The sequence below is a fragment of the Dendrobates tinctorius genome, unplaced genomic scaffold (genome assembly GCF_039654945.1).
Source record: "Dendrobates tinctorius isolate UK_male_01 unplaced genomic scaffold, ASM3965494v1 ptg000014l, whole genome shotgun sequence".
In the NCBI taxonomy this organism is placed as follows: domain Eukaryota; kingdom Metazoa; phylum Chordata; class Amphibia; order Anura; family Dendrobatidae; genus Dendrobates; species Dendrobates tinctorius.
In genome coordinates, this window is record NW_027361682.1 from 14,398,717 (window position 1) to 14,414,932 (window position 16,216).

Sequence of the window (16,216 nt, forward strand, 5' to 3'; positions counted from 1 at the left end):
TGTCCGCCGAGAAGGTAATAATTCATAATGTTCCAGAAAATGAAAAGGTTGGTGTTGAACCAAGAAATTACATCACAAGATTTTTTATTTTTAAATTATCTTTATTTAGCTGAAAAATGCCTTCCTTGCTGTAGAAAAATGCTTGCAAAAACGCGGCAAATCATGCATTTTTTTCAGCAACATTTTTGCTGCCAAGAAATGCAGAAACCTTGCAGACATTTCTGCAAGTACATACTCAACGTGCGCACATACCCTAAGGGCAGTTTCACACGTCAGTGGCTCCGGTACGTGTAGTGACAGTTTTCTCATGTACCGGAGACACTGACACACGTAGACCCATTCTAATGAATTGATCTATGCAGATGTCAGCGGTGTTTCACGGACCGTGTGCAAAACACGGAGACATGTCCGTTTTAACACGGACACACGGCCCTCAACACGTGCTGCTCACGTGCACACGGAGAACTGTTCACACAGTCCTCCGTGCTCACGGACGGCCGCCGAGATAAAGCGGCTACTATAAGCGCTGTTCCCGGCAGCTGGTGCTGACCGCGGCTGTAATTCTTCTTTCCTACTCTGCCGGCAGGAGAGAAGTATGAATGAAAACCCGACGTGGGCTTTCCCTCATTTTAATAACCAACCAGACAAAACTTACAGCTGGGGGCTGCATCCCTCAGCTGTCAGCTTCAGCCATTGTGCAGAATAGAGGGGTCCCCACGCTGTTTTTTTAATTAAATAAATAATTTTAAAAAACGGCGTGGGGTGCCCCCTATTTTTGACAACCAACCTGACTAAAGCTGACAGCTGAGGGCTGATATTCTCAGGCTGGTAAGGGGCCATTGATCTTTGCCCCCCCAGCCTAAAAACAGCAGCCCCCAGCTGCCCAGAAAAGGCGCATCTATTAGATGCGCCTAATCTGGATCTTTGCCCGGTTCTTCCCACTTGCCCTGCAGCGGTGGCAAGTGGGGTAATAAGGGGTTAATGGCACCTTTCGATTGTAAGGTGCCATTAAACCCAGATGAAGAGGTGTCAATAAGACACCGATCCATTACTAATCCTACAGTAAAGAAAGGGTTAAAGAAACACAATCACACAATAAGAATAAATTTTAATGAAAAAATACAACACACACATTTTTATTACCTTTATTATACTGGTATTTCCATTGCGAAGCCATCGTTCTTCTGAAAAAAAGGTGAACATAATAAACCAACTTTATACATTACCTGTCTGGCGCTCAGTCACGTCTCACGGCGTAAATCCATCTGGTGGGGGGGTGAATATATTTACAGTGGGAGCGCTGCTAATACAACATCTGCCGCCTGTAACTGACTGGTGAATGAATGGAGCAGCCGGCGCATGCTCAGTAACTAGCGGTGACGTCACCGCTCATCACTGAGTGCGCTCAGCTGTCAGGTTTAGTCAGGTTGGTTGTCAAAAATAGGGGGGACCCCACGCCGTTTTTTAAAATTATTTATTTAAATAATTAAAACAGTGTGGGGATCCCTCTATTCTTCACAACCAACCTGGCTGGAGCTGACAGCTGAGGGATGCAGCCCCCAGCTGTAAGTTTCATCTGGTTGGTTAGTAAAATGAGGGAAAACCCACGTCGGGTTTTCATTTATTCTGCTCTCCTGCCGGCAGAGCAAGAGAGCAGAATTACAGCCGCGGTCAGCACCAGCCACCAGGAACAGCACTTACTGTAGCTGCTTCTTCCCGGCGGAGTCCGTGTGGTCCTGATGCAGCACACGGTTGCCACACGGAGATATAAAGTGTCCACACGGACACGGATAGCTCCGGTACCGGATTTTCGTACCGGAATTATCTGGACGTGTGAAACGCCCTAAAGGTGAGTCTCCACGGTCCGGATTGTCGGCGCTTTGAATGGAGCGGAAACCCCGCTCCGCCCAAAGCACCGCCCCCATCTGTACGCGTGGTGATTCCGGATGTGCTCATTGAACATATCCGGAATCGCCGCAGCGTATACATAAAGTAGGCTATTTACCTTGCGGAGACTGAGCTTCTCCGCAAGGTAAACAGACATGCTGCGGTCTAAAAAGACGCGCCGCATGTCCGGTTTCGCGGGTGTGTCACCCACGTATTAGGACGCATAGTGGAGACGGGATTTCATAAAATCCCCTCCACTATGCTGTAACATCTGTACGCTGCGGATTGAGCGCTGCGGCTGTACGCAGTGTTCAACCCGCAGCTAATCCGGATGTGTTCCTGAACGTGGAAACTCTTAGTGTAGCATGCTACTTTTGCACTACAAAAAGTAGCGAAAAAAAATCTAGCAAAGAACAAAAAAAACATGCAAATGACCAGGGGCAAAGTTTATTAAAAAGTTTATAAGTGAAGTTTGACATGTGAAAATCATGCAGTTGAGGACTGGATGTAATAAGATAATCTGCCACTAGGGTGAGCTAATTGCATACAGATTTATTATTTATAATGAGTTAAATTACTTTTATCCAGAATTATGAGGATTCATTATTTTTTTTCCTGTAAACCCATATCTTTAACATTTTCTGTTTCTTAGTTCATGTTTTTGCTTAAAGTTCCTTTTTTTTGTCAAAAACTTCAACCAGTTTTCTCCATTGGTGTAATAAAACAGTTTGCCAGCAGGTGGCAGTGTTGTATGTGAAATCTTTATTTGGTCAGGGCCAAATAGGGGTAATGTTCTCAAAGTACTGTAGCTATGATGCATGTGGCAAGACTTTTTCTTTTTGCCCACTGACCCAACAGGAATGATGTTTCTATTTATGTATTCTTTCTATGCAGTGAAACATATATTTTTTTCTTATATAGTCATCATTTCTGTCATTCCCATATTTTATTATGTTACTTTCATATTATTGAAATGTAAAAAAAAAGATATCAGCAATTTTGTCATGTGACAACAATAGAAATGAGCGTCTGATATATTTTAATACTGGGTCGTAGGATGTGACCGGTTGCTTTACTAAATGCCTGTGGTCCCCACATTTGCTCATGTGGCCATCTCCGTTCAATGATTTTTTTGCCAGCTGGGAGATTGAGATGATTGCTGTCAGTCTTTTTTTCTCCGTCATTTCAAGAGTAATCGATGGGACTTTCCTGCAAGAAGAAGCCTATAATAGACAAATGGAGACATCCCTAGTTAAAAAGTGGTTTTGTTTGCATCTGCTTTGTATTTTATTTAGAAGAGAGGGGGTCCTGTACGGACAGGGGTTGTCACACCAGGGCCAGTCGTGACATAGAAGGAAGCTTGTAATTGCTTGGAGACAAATTTAATGAACCTGATTGTTGTGATCAACATTAACAAAAACCAGAGGGAAGAGAGGGAAGCTGCAGATTTGCACTTTAACAGAGAGGAGATCACTACTGAAGGCTTATGGACAAGAATTGAGAGACAAGATCTCTATTGAGGGCGTATAGGCAAAGAGTGTCCTGCCAGTGCCAGCTATGGTGTAGAGATGTCCATGTGATTGCTTGGAGACAAAATAAATGTACCATCTTGTTGTACTCTACCTTCGCAAAAACAATAATGGGGAGAGAGGGAAGCTGCAGATCTGCACTTTATGTAATACAGAGGAGATTCCTTGTTGGGGCATATTTGCTAGCCAAGGTGTAAAGGTGACCAAGGACCATGTGATTGCTTGGAGACATAAATAATGACAAGTTTGTTGTGCTCAACCTTAGCAAAAACAATATCTGGGAGGGAGAAAGGGAAGCTACAGATATGCACTTTATGTAATAGAGAGCAGATACCTAGTTTGGTTATATAGATAAGGGATGTCCCATAAGGGTGTAAAGGTGAACATGTGAGTGGAGACAATATTAATGTAATAGTCTGTTGTGACTGATATTACCAAAAACAAGAAAGGGGACAGAGAGTGGAAATCTCCATTTTATACAGTAGAGTGAGGATGCCCAGTGAGGACATGTGGATGGGAATGGTACCATCAGGGTTAACCAATTGCATAGAGATAACTTTGGAGGCAAAATCAATTTGCCGGCCTGTTGTCACCAACATTACCAAAAAGAAAAACAAAGTGAAGAGTGAGAGAGAAGCTGCAGATTACTATGTTATCTAATCTTATCTAGTATCATGGGGGTCCTGAATGGAAACACATGGACAAGAGGTGTCCCCTCGGGTCAAGGCATGGCACAGAAATGGCTATGTGATTGTTTAGGGATATAATTAATGCATCTGTTGGTTTAGGGAAAGAGGGAAGCTGCAGATGATACAAAATTAGATCCAGAGAGGGTATTTAAGGTTCCTACCCTCTCTATCACTTTAGATTATATGGGTTAGGGAAAAAAAAACACAAACTTATTAGACAATCCCCCAAAGGGACAACACCATCCCTGCAGTCTCTGACCAAGCTGTGACTGCACCAATAACCAAATGAAACATCTTACCTGTATATAAGAGACACTATGACTGCCCCACAGGCAGGACCCACCCAGTATACCCAGTGGTAATCCCAGTAACCAGCTACGACTGCTGGGCCCAAAGCCCGCGATGGGTTCAAGCATGAACCTGATATGGAGCCTCTGTAAGACATGACACCAAATTAGATCCTATTGAAGTCCATATTCATCATAAATGCTATCTAATTCATCATTACTCACAATATGGAGCATGAACGTAATATATCAGGACCCTCACCCAGTCAAAATTCCAGTTACTACAGTGAATCCAATAGAATAAGGTGCCAGAGGGGTCCGGCTACGCTCTCCCACTGCTCCCATCACTACAGCAAACACCAGGAAAAAACTGAAGACTATCTCCACTCCCACTGCTTTTCCCACTGATGCCTCGCTGTCCAACATGCAGACTGCCCCTGTTCGATTTCGATATGATGATTCATCTGCCATTCCCTGGAAGAAACAATCAGCAAGAGAATTGGAAACAGTGATGAAAGAGGGTAAACCAAAATCATCACAAGAAGCAAAAAACATGTCTGTACCTTGGCCAACAAAGCTCCGAGCATTCCTCCGCCTAGCTGGCACACCCAGTAGGGTACTAGCAAAATGGGATTCAGTCCTCCAGAAATTACTACACCTAGAGTGACGGCTGGATTGAAGTGTCCGCCACTAGAGAAAAAAAAGACAGAAAATATAAAAATTATCTATTTTCTATAGAGTACCAATATACATAAACCAACACTACTTAATTCAAATGCTGCCCTACGCCTACTACCTAGACTGTTTATACATCTTGTTGGTATTTATAATATTCTGATGTGTCCTTCCTTACGATTTCTATTGTCTCGAGTGGACAGGGGCATAATGAGTGCGGCTGCATAAGGTGCAACCAAGCTGACGCCATCACCTATGTCAGCTGCATGTGTGTGAGAAGACACACATTCGACTGAAATTTATTGTGGCGCAGAGACCCACCTGCACCCTGCACTGCCATACAAGCCATCGGCCAATCAAAGTCCGGCAGCTGATTGTGGTGTTCCAGTCACAGTCTATGTAGCACAAGCGAACGGATGATCGCAGCTTCTAGTCTCCTATGGAGGAGATCACCCAGCCCCAGATCAGCCGTGATGACATGCGCCACTTATGGCTGGCACGGCCAAGTGAGCTGCCGGTCTCTGCACCGGCTATGAAAAAGGATGCTGCATATCGGGGGCTGGAGGAAGGTAAGAATTGTTTGTGGGTTTTTTAAGTGTGTTGGAAAATAGCAGCAGAGTGGGAGACATTGCACTAGGATAGGGAGTCATTATACCTAGAAGGGGCCCAAGATGAAAGACACGTACTGTAAGGAGCCCAGAATGTGAGATATTATACCAGAAAGGGGCCAAGGATAGAGGACATCATACCGGGAAGGGGCAAGATGGGGGATATTTTACCAGTAAGGGGCCCAGGATGGATGACATGATTACAGGAAGATACCTAGGATCGGGGACATTATACCAGGAAGGAGTCTAGGGTGAGGGACATTATTTCTTGGAAAGAGCCCGGGATGTGGGACTTTATATCAAGGCGGTGTCCAGGATGGAGGGTAATATTGCAGGAAGATACTTAGCATTGGGGACCTTATACCAAGAAGGCGCTCAGGAAGGAGGATATTATCACAGGAAAAGGCCCAGGATGGAAGACATTATTACACAAAGGGGCCTAAGATGTTCAACATTATTACAGGAAGGCTAGGGCTCTGCAAGGGTCCATATTGTGACTAACATGCATGTAGGGGCACAGGTCCAAATTTTGCACTGGGGCCCATCGGAATCTAGCTTTGCGACTGTGAGTGGCACAAGATGACCTGCTTTGAAAAAAACTTCAGTCAGACATTCTTTATGCTATATGTCTCTGAAACGGTTAGACGCGTAGATATCTTCTCCTTTCCATCTATTGCGTCATTGGTAGACTTTAAAGACATCGTTGTTACTTATTTCTTGGCTTGCCATATGGCACTGCCAAACTTGCCTTATGTTGCCAAGAACAGAGATGACAATAGCTAAAGCAAGACCATGGGCAAGAGCCGGTAGCAGCGGTCCAGCCCCAGTAGGATTGACCAGCACTGAGAGACATCCGATGAAAATGAAGAGAACACATCCTAGAAGTTCCACTATACATGGCTGGACAAACTTTTCGAAGACGTTGAATTCATCTTTCTCTTTATCCTTCTCTGTCAAAGCCTCTCTCGATGTAGAGCCCATGTTCTGCAGCTCTGTCTCAAGAGTATAAGATTTAGCCATAACAGCACCTTACATCAGCTGTTGAGAAAATAGATGAAAAAAAGATCAAGAAGGTGATCTCAAAAGTTTGTCTTCTTCCTCCACCCAACTTTTGAACAAGTAAAAAGCCCTCCTATACACATTAAACTAATGAGAGTCCTGGAAAATTTATTGTCAGGGGACATATTGATCTGGCATGTCTGATTTTGGACTGCTGATCCGATTGTTCAGCTGGAGCTATGCCTCTGCTGGCATCAGCTCTTTCATAGAGAATGCAGGAGCGCTCAGCCAAATCTTTAGCTATATTGTATATACACTGCTCAAAAAAATAAAGGGAACACTAAAATACCACATTCTGAATCTCACTGAATGAAATATTCCAGTTGCAAATCTTTATTTATTACATAGTGGAATTCATTGAGACCAATAAAGCACAAAATGATCAATGTAAAAAAAATGAATATCCCATGGAGGTCTGGATTTGGAATGATACTCAAAATCAAAGTGGAAAATCAAATTACATGCTGATTCAACTTCAGTGGATATGCCTCCAAGACAAGGAAATGATGTTCAGTAGTGTGTGTGGCCTACATGTGCCTGTATGACCTCCTTGCTACGTCTGGGCATGGTCCTGATGAGGCAGCAGATGTTCTCCTGAGGAATCTCCTCCCAAACCTGGATTAAAGCATCAGTGAACTCCTGGACAGTCTGTGGTATAACGTGGCATTGGTGGATGGAATGAGACATGAAGTTTGCCGAATTGGATTCAGGTCTGGGGAACAGGTAGGTCAGTCCATAGCATCAATGCCTTCATCATGCAGGAACTGCTGACTCACTTCAGCCACATGAGGCCTAGCATTGTCATACATCAGAAGGAGCCCAGGGCCCAGTGCACCTGCATAAGGTCTCACAATGGGTCTGAAGATCTCATTGCGGTACCTAATGGCAGTCAGGGTACATCTGGCGAGCACATTGAGAGCTGTGCGGCCCTCCAGAGAAATGCCTCCCCACACCATTACTGACCCACGGTCAAGCCAGTCATGCTAGAGGATGTTGCAGGCAGCTGAATGTTCTCCATGGTGTCTACAGACTCTGTCACGTCTGTCACATGTGCTCAGTGTGAAACTGCTCTCATCCATGAAGAGAACAGGGCACCAATGTTGAACCGGCCAACTTTGGTGTTCTCTGGCAAATGCCAGTCGCCCTGCACCAGGTTGGGCTATAAGCACACCCATGTCAGGCCCTCAAACCACCCTCATAGAGTATGTTTATGACAGTTTGAGCAGACACATGAATGTTAGTGGCCTGCTGGAAGTCATTTAGCAGGGCTCTGGCACTGCTCCTCCTATTTCTCATTGCACAAATGAGGAGGTAGCTGTCCTGCTACTGGGTTGTTGCCCTCTTGCAGACCCCTCCACGTCTCCTGGTGTACTGGCCTGTCTCCTGGTATCTGGTCCATGCTTTAGACACTGTGCTGTCAGACACAGCTATGCTTCTTGCCACATCTTGCATTGATGTGCCATCCTGAATGAGCTGCACTACTTGTGGGTTGTATGGTAGACATCACCTCATGCTACTATACCACTAGGGGTGAGCGCAATAATTAAATGCAAAATAAGCCCCCGTTACACACACACACACAAGTTTTGTGACGCAACAGTGATCTCACCAGCGAGATCGCTGTGTGTGACACTTACCAGCGACCGGACCCCTGCCGGGTATCGCTGATCGTCCTGGAATGGTCAGAACATTTTTTTGATCGCTGGTCTCCCGCTGGCCAGCACACATCGCTGCATGTGACCGGCGGGAGATCAGCGAGCTGGAGCTGGTAACCAAGGTAACCGTGCGGCGCTTAGAATCCCGATGTGTACCTTAGTTACCAGCGCGCTGGTGCATGGAGCTGGTAACCAAGGTACACGTCGGGTTCTAAGTGCCGCACACCGCTTAGAAACTCGATGTGTACCGAGGTTACCAGCTTCCTGCACCAGCATGCTGGTAACTAAGCAATGTGTGTCACTTGTTACCCGCGTGTCACTGTCCTGATCGCTGGTGAAGCTGCCTGTTTGGCAGCTCACCAGCGATCATGTAGCAAAACACCAGCGATCCTGACAAGTTCGTATCGTTGTCAGGATCGCTGGTGAGTCGCTATGTGTGACTGGGCCCATAGACCAAAACAACAGCCAAATAGGATGAGAACAGAGAAATTGTCTGTGGTCACCACCTGTAGAACCACTCCTTTTATAGGGGTTGTCTTGCTAATTACCTATCATTTCTACCTGTTGTCTGTTCCATTTGCAGAACAACAGGAGAAATTGATTTACAATCGGTGTTGCTTTTTAACTGAACAGGTTGTTAAATCAGAAGTGTGATTGACTTAGAGTTACATTGTGTTGTTTAAGTGTTCCCTTTATTTTTTTGAGCAGTGTTTATACCTGTTCCGACAAGCCTACAGACTACAATAATAATAATAATAATTTTTATTTATATAGCGCCAACATATTCCGCAGCACTTTACAATTAAGCGGGGACATGTACAGACAATAAATTCAATACAAGTTAAGACAATTCAAACAGTGACATTAGGAGTGAGGTCCCTGCTCGCAAGCTTACAATCTACAAGGAAATGGGGGGACACAGTAGGTGAGAAATGCTTGTTAATTCAGGTCTGGCAATTATAATAGGGATTTTCATATAAAGCTGCATGACCCGGTCATCAGCCCGTGTGTTTAAGTGCAATAGACAAGTATCAAGTGCAGTTATCATGTGCATGAAGGGTGTGGAGACAGATGAATAGTAGGGTGCAGATTCAGAATAATATTTGGAAGGCGGGAACAGGGCAAAGTTAGCTTGCTGAGTAGTTGATGTGGTAGGCTTGTTTGAAGAGATGGGTTTTCAAAGCGCGCTTGAATAGGTCAGGGCTAGGTATCAGTCTGATCGTCTGGGGAAGTGCATTCCAGAGAGCTGGAGCAGCACGAGAGAAGTCTTGGAGACGGAGGTGCGAGGTTCGGATTACGGGGGATGTTAGTCTTAGGTCATTTGTAGAACGGAGGGCACGTGTAGGGTGATAGAAAGAGATGAGAGAGGAGATATAAGGCGGTGCAGAACAGTGGAGAGCTTTGTGGGTGAGAGAGATGAGTTTATACTGGACCCTGTAGCGAATAGGTAGCCAGTGTAGTGACTGGCACAAGATGGAGGCATCGGTGAAGCGGCTGGACAGAAATATGACCCTGGCTGCCGCATTCAAGATGGATTGGAGAGGAGAAAGTTTGGTAAGAGGGAGACCGATCAAAAGAGAGTTGCAGTAGTCCAGACGAGAATGAATAAGAGCGACAGTAAGAGTCTTAGCAGTTTCAAAGGTGAGAAAAGGTCGGATTCTGGAGATGTTTTTAAGATGCAGGTGACAAGAGCGACTGAGTGATCGGATGTACGGAGTAAAGGAAAGTTCAGTGTCGAATATGACCCCAAGACAGCGGGCATGCTGCTTGGGAGTTATGGCTGAACCCTCCAGGGTTATTTCGATGTTAGGTAGAGTGAGGTTAGTAGAGGGGAGAAACACAAGAAGTTCAGTTTTAGAGAGATTTAGTTTCAGATAGAGGGAGGACATGATGCTAGAGACAGCAGACAGACAATCCTTGGTATTTTGAATTAGGGTAGGGGTGATGTCAGGGGAAGAAGTGTATAATTGGGTGTCATCAGCATAGAGATGATACTGGAACCCAAATCTGCTGATTGTTTGTCCAATAGGGGCAGTGTATAAAGAGAAGAGGAGGGGGCCTAGGACTGAGCAAAGCGGGACCCCGATAGTAAGGGGACGAGAAGAGGAAGAGGAGCCGGAAAAAGATACAGTGAAGGAGCGGTCAGAGAGGTAGGAGGAGAACCAGGAGAGGGCTGTGTCCTTGAGGCCTATAGAGCGGAGCATAGTGAGGAGGAGCTGGTGATCCACAGTGTCAAATGCGGCAGAGAGATCCAGGAGAATCAGCAGGGAGCAATGACCTTTCGATTTAGCTGTTATTAAATCATTAGAGACTTTAGTGAGGGCAGTTTCAGTAGAGTGTAAAGAGCGGAAACCAGATTGTAAGGGGTCGAGAAGAGAGTTATCCGAGAGATAGCGGATTAGACGGGAGTGGACCAGGCGTTCCAGGAGTTTAGAGATGAAGGGAAGGTTAGAGACAGGTCTGTAGTTAGCAGTGCAGTTCTGGTCCAGGGATGGCTTTTTAAGTAAAGGGGTTATGATGGCATGTTTAAATGAGGAGGGAAATATACCTGAAGAAAGAGAGAGGTTAAATATTTTAGTCAGGTGAGTGGTGACCACTGGTGAGAGAGACTGCAGGAGCTGTGAAGGAATAGGGTCACTGTTGCAGGTTGTAGGCCGAGCAGAAGCGAGGAGCTTGGAAACTTCTTCTTCTGAAACAGGCTCAAAGATGTCTAGTGAGCTTGAGGTGCAGCAGGGAAGGGGATCCAGGCACTGAGGAGATAGGGCTGAGATATCCTGATGGATGTGGTTGATTTTTTCTAGGAAATAAGTGGCCAGATCCTCACCGCTGAGGTTGGTGATGGGGGCCTGTACTTTAGGTTTCAGGAGGGAGTTTAAGGTTTCAAAAAGTCGTCTTGGGTTGTTGGATAGTGAGGTGATGAGGGTGGTGAAGTAGGATTGTTTAGCCAGATGAAGGGCAGAGTTATAGGTTTTGAGCATGAACTTATAGTGGATGAAGTCTTCTGCTAAGAGAGATTTTCTCCACTGCCGCTCTGCACACCTCGAGCAGCGCTGAAGAGAGCGTGTTTGCGTTGTGTGCCAGGGCTGCCGTTGTCTGTGTCGGGTCTTTCTGCGTATAGAAGGTGCTGCTTCATCTAGGGCATTCTTCAGTGTATTATTGAAGTGTGACAATGCTATGTCTGGACCGGAGAGGGTGGAGATGGGGGCTAAAGATGTGTGGAGATTGTCCCTAAGCTGTTGGGTATTAATGGTACGTGTATTCCGATAAGTGTGGTAAGTGGGGGTGTCCCGGGTGAGGAGACAATTCTTGACAGAGAAGGAAAGAAGGTTGTGGTCCGAGAGCGGGAGAGGTGAATTAGTAAAGTCGTGCAGCGAGCCGGGACGGGAGAAAACCAGGTCCAGAGTATTCCCGTCCTCATGTGTAGGAATTAGTAAACTGTGAGAGGCCGAATGAAGAAGTTAGAGAAAGAAGATGAGAGGCAGACTGGGAGAGCGGATCATTGATGGGGATGTTAAAGTCTCCCATGATGAGGGTGGGGATGTCACAGGACAGAAAGTGAGTAAGCCAGGTGGTGAAGTGGTCTAGAAACTGGCGGGAGGAGCCTGGAGGGCGATAAACGACCGCCACTCGTAAGGAGAAGGGCTTAAAGAGTCTGACGGCGTGGACTTCAAAGGAAGGAAATGTAAGTGAGGGAACCGGGGGGATGACCTGGAAAGCACATTGTGATGAAAGGAGCAAACCAACACCTCCACCCTGTCTGTTCTCAGGTCTGGGGGTATGTGAAAATTTCAGCCCACCAAACGAGAGAACGGCAGCAGCGGTGGTGTCTGAATGCTGGATCCAGGTTTCTGTAATAGCCAGAAGGTTAAGGGAATTAGAGAGAAAAAGATCGTGAATGTAAGTCAGTTTGTTACACACAGACCGTGCATTCCAGAGAGCACATTGGAAAGTGAGAGGAGAAGGAATGCACTGAATGTTAATAAGATTAGCAGGGTTTCTATATGGAGCTGGAGGAGAGTAACGTATGCTGGTGGAGGGAGGCCCAGGGTTGGGGGAGATGTCACCTGCAACTATTAAAAGGAGAAAAAACAGAAAAAGCAGGTGGTGGGATGATTTGTATGAACGTTTTGAGTGCTGCATAGAGGTTTTGGATGGTTTGGTGTGGGTAAGAAATGTCAATAGAGCCTCAGAGTTAAACATGGGAGAGGGGAAAAGGGAGGGGTGGATATGCAGAGAGTGCACAGAATGTGTAAAAGGGCAGGCGAGTTGTAAAAAAGCAGAAGTGAAGACAAATAAGCAGCAGGTTAATATGATCAATGCATATGTAGTACGACTGACCAAGAAGCATGCGTGCATGAAAAACTTATGCACCTTACCTGTCTCCTGCCCAACTGCATTGTCTACCTGCAAAACACTTGATCCTGTTGCACTTAATATCTGTTGCACGCGTAAGCCCGTACGCGTGCTATCCCAGCCAGAGCTAAATATATATGAAATGAAATGTCTGCTAGCTTCAGCCACCAAAAGGCCACAATCAGTAATTAACCAATTAGCACAAGGCTAGAGCAGGCATTACTATGCAGGGTAAATAACTAACGCTGGACAAGGCCATCAAACAGAGAAAGGGAAAAAAAAAAAAAACACACCTTTCTACACTTCAAAGCAGAAACCAAATAGATAAAAATTAAAGACCCACCACAGGAGTGATGGAATGAAATACCATAAAAATATCTGGCAATATATGATGCAGTTCACACTTGTCAGACAGCATACATGGATGATGGAATGAAATACCATAAAAATATCTGGCAATATATGATGCAGTTCACACTTGTCAGACAGCATACATGGATGATGGAATGAAATACCATAAAAATATCTGGCAATATATGATGCAGTTCACACTTGTCAGACAGCATACATGGATGATGGAATGAAATACCATAAACAATACAGGACCAATACAATGATCCAATGATACAATGATACAATACAGGACCAATACAATGATCCTCACCGCACAACCTGCTCTACCCTCTCCTAGTGTATCCTCACCCATCCCTGTAGACTGTGAGCCCTCGCGGGCAGGGTCCTCTCTCCTTCTTTACTTGTGTGTCCCTTGTCTTACACATGTTTATTGTACTTGTCTATATTTCCCCTTTTCACATGTAAAGCGCCATGGAATAAATGTATAATAGTAATAATAATAATACCTGGACATTTCAACCAGATTTGAAGTTCAAGGACAAATCTTGTGTAACCAATGTCATTATAAAAGGACTTTCATGGTACAAACACAATGAGGTCAAGTATATCAGAAAACTTAACATTGCAATAACCATATCGGCAGTCGTGTCCTTTAGTCATAATAATTACTTCTAGTATCTCAAATTTTGGGTTCTTGTAGTCAAACTTAGAGTGGCCATACACTCACCTGTTGGACTGTCAGCTTTTACTCCATATACAGTACATGCTCAGCTTGTGTTTTCAGTGGGAAGAAGCCACATTCTGACCCTTATCATGGTGATTATTATCTCCAGCAAGAACAAGGAAACAGGGCGAAATTCAACATACCCACTTCTTTTTACACGCAACAACTACTGGGAGAGAATTGAGACACCTCTATACGCATTAGTGGGCGAGAATGACTGACTGGCCCAAAAGAAGAAATTTGGGCAAGTAGGTACTAAAACAACTGAATTGTTAGCTACAAATTTTGCATCATCCCTGGACAATGATGGATATTCCAAATCTTTTTACCATGGTGAATTCTTTGTCTTCTCATGGAACCAGTCCTCCTACGTCAAACAAACTAGCTCCTCAACAGTGGGCAAAGCATTCAATAATTACCACTTTGGAATTTTCAGTAATCAACCCTTGTCTTCTCAATAACCCCTGAACAAGTTTTATAAAAGTTCAAGTTTCTATAAACCAAAACCCTAGTTGGGTAACATTGGTGGATGGAAAAAAAAGTTTTCCTAGAGGGAAAATCTACTGCTAATCAAAGGTAGGACTTAAAAAAAAATCTTCTGAAATGACCATGTTCCTAAGTGCAAGGGTTGGCTTTGTAAACCATTTTTATATTGATAAGCCCTACGGTTGGCCATATGCCGTATTCTGATGTGTTTTTAGTTGTTTTTCCAAAAGGTATGGTTGTAATGAAAATAGATCAGGCACCTTGAATGTTAACTTGCCCAATCCTTTTCTTCTTCGGGGAGAAAGAGTACAGTCATGTCCACCAACACAATAGTAGATCTAAGGAATGGAAGTTATTCCTTGAAGGAAACCCTTCTAGATTAAAACAGATCTTCGGCTTAATGAATAACACATTGGTCCCGAAACTTAGTCATCAAGACCCTCGTAAAGAACGCTTTTCCATACCATCAGGGATATGCACTCTAGTGTATCCCTCGCACCCATAGAGCTCTGTCCATATCCCATAGGTCATATCAGGTAAGTATTATTTATACCGCTAGCAAATGGTCTTCCTGCCCCAAAACTGGTGCAAAAGATCATCGTTTAGTGAGAAAATAGCTATATTCCAGACTTGGAGAAAAGCAAATATTGTGTGCAGGACCACATGCTGCTGTTGTACACAAGTGGTTTTGGCACAGTGTAGCACTTCCACCCCCCATTAACTGAAATCGCCAAAATTAGGGAATCTTCCAAGAAAAAAGGTGCATAGAAATCCATTAGACTATTATTCCTTCTTTATTGGCTCCAATCACCTCCCCAAAATGTCAGTAGTAGTACTTTTCATGCCACAGCTTTTGGTCTATGACCACAGCAGGATTGTAACTCCATAAATACACCACGATGATTAATTTACCTGTATGATCTGCAGCTACGCCTTTGCTCTACTGTGACAGCTCTGACTGTTGCCGATTCTGAATTTTGAGTTTGATTTTCCAAAGTTCAACACCGAGTTAAAGGACAATGACCTCAAAAGCATTTGGACTTGAAAAAGAACTCAGAAAAATCATTCATTATTTGTTTTCCACTTTGACACCAATTGGGAAAACGTAAGATGGCACTGGTTGGTGAAACCTGTATACAGGCAACAACATTACTTAGTATTAATTTATTTATGCACTTCCACCTTTGCAGTCAAGTATGGAAAATTATACTAGCTAACATATATTCTTGTACATAGGGGCAGTATTATAGTAGTTATATTCTCGTACATAGGGGCAGTATTATAGTAGTTATATTCTTGTACATAGGGGGGCAGTATTATAGTAGTTATATTCTTGTACATAGGGGGGCAGTATTATAGTAGTTATATTCTTGTACATAGGGGCAGTATTATAGTAGTTATATTTCTGTACATAGGGGCAGTATTATAGTAGTTATATTCCTGTACATATGGGGCAGTATTATAGTAGTTATATTCTTGTACATAAGGGGCAGTATTATAGTAGTTATATTTTTGTACATAGGGGCAGTATTATAGTAGTTTTTTTTGTACATAGGGGCAGTAGTATAGTAGTTATATTCTTGTACATAGGAGCAGTACTATAGTAGTTATATTCTTGTATATAGGGGCAGCATTATAGTAGTTATATTCTTGTACATAGGGGCAGTATTATACTAGTTAAATTCTTGTACATAGAGGCAGTAATATACTAGATATATTCTTGTACATAGGGGGCAGTATTATAGTAGTTATATTCTTGTACATAGGGGCGGTATTATAGTAGTTATATTCTTATACATAGGGGCGGTATTATAGTAGTTATATTCCTGTACATATGGGGCAGTGTTATAGTAGTTATATTCTTGTACATAAAGGCAGTATTATAGTAGTTATATTCTTGTACATAGGGG

General features: G+C 43.9%; 1 protein-coding gene across 1 annotated transcript; it reads right to left on the reverse strand.

The window, feature by feature from the left end:
- Positions 1–2,318: 2,318 nt before the first annotated feature.
- Positions 2,319–15,265, reverse strand: LOC141070368 (aquaporin-8-like). Its single transcript, XM_073559488.1, has 6 exons — positions 15,219–15,265; positions 6,424–6,713; positions 4,956–5,082; positions 4,655–4,866; positions 4,405–4,539; positions 2,319–3,110 (listed from the first exon to the last, which is right to left on the reverse strand). Exons 2-6 carry the CDS (start codon positions 6,693–6,695, stop codon positions 3,068–3,070), a joined length of 789 nt encoding a protein of 262 aa, XP_073415589.1. The 5' UTR covers positions 6,696–6,713; positions 15,219–15,265; the 3' UTR covers positions 2,319–3,067.
- Between the last annotated feature and the right edge of the window lie 951 nt (positions 15,266–16,216).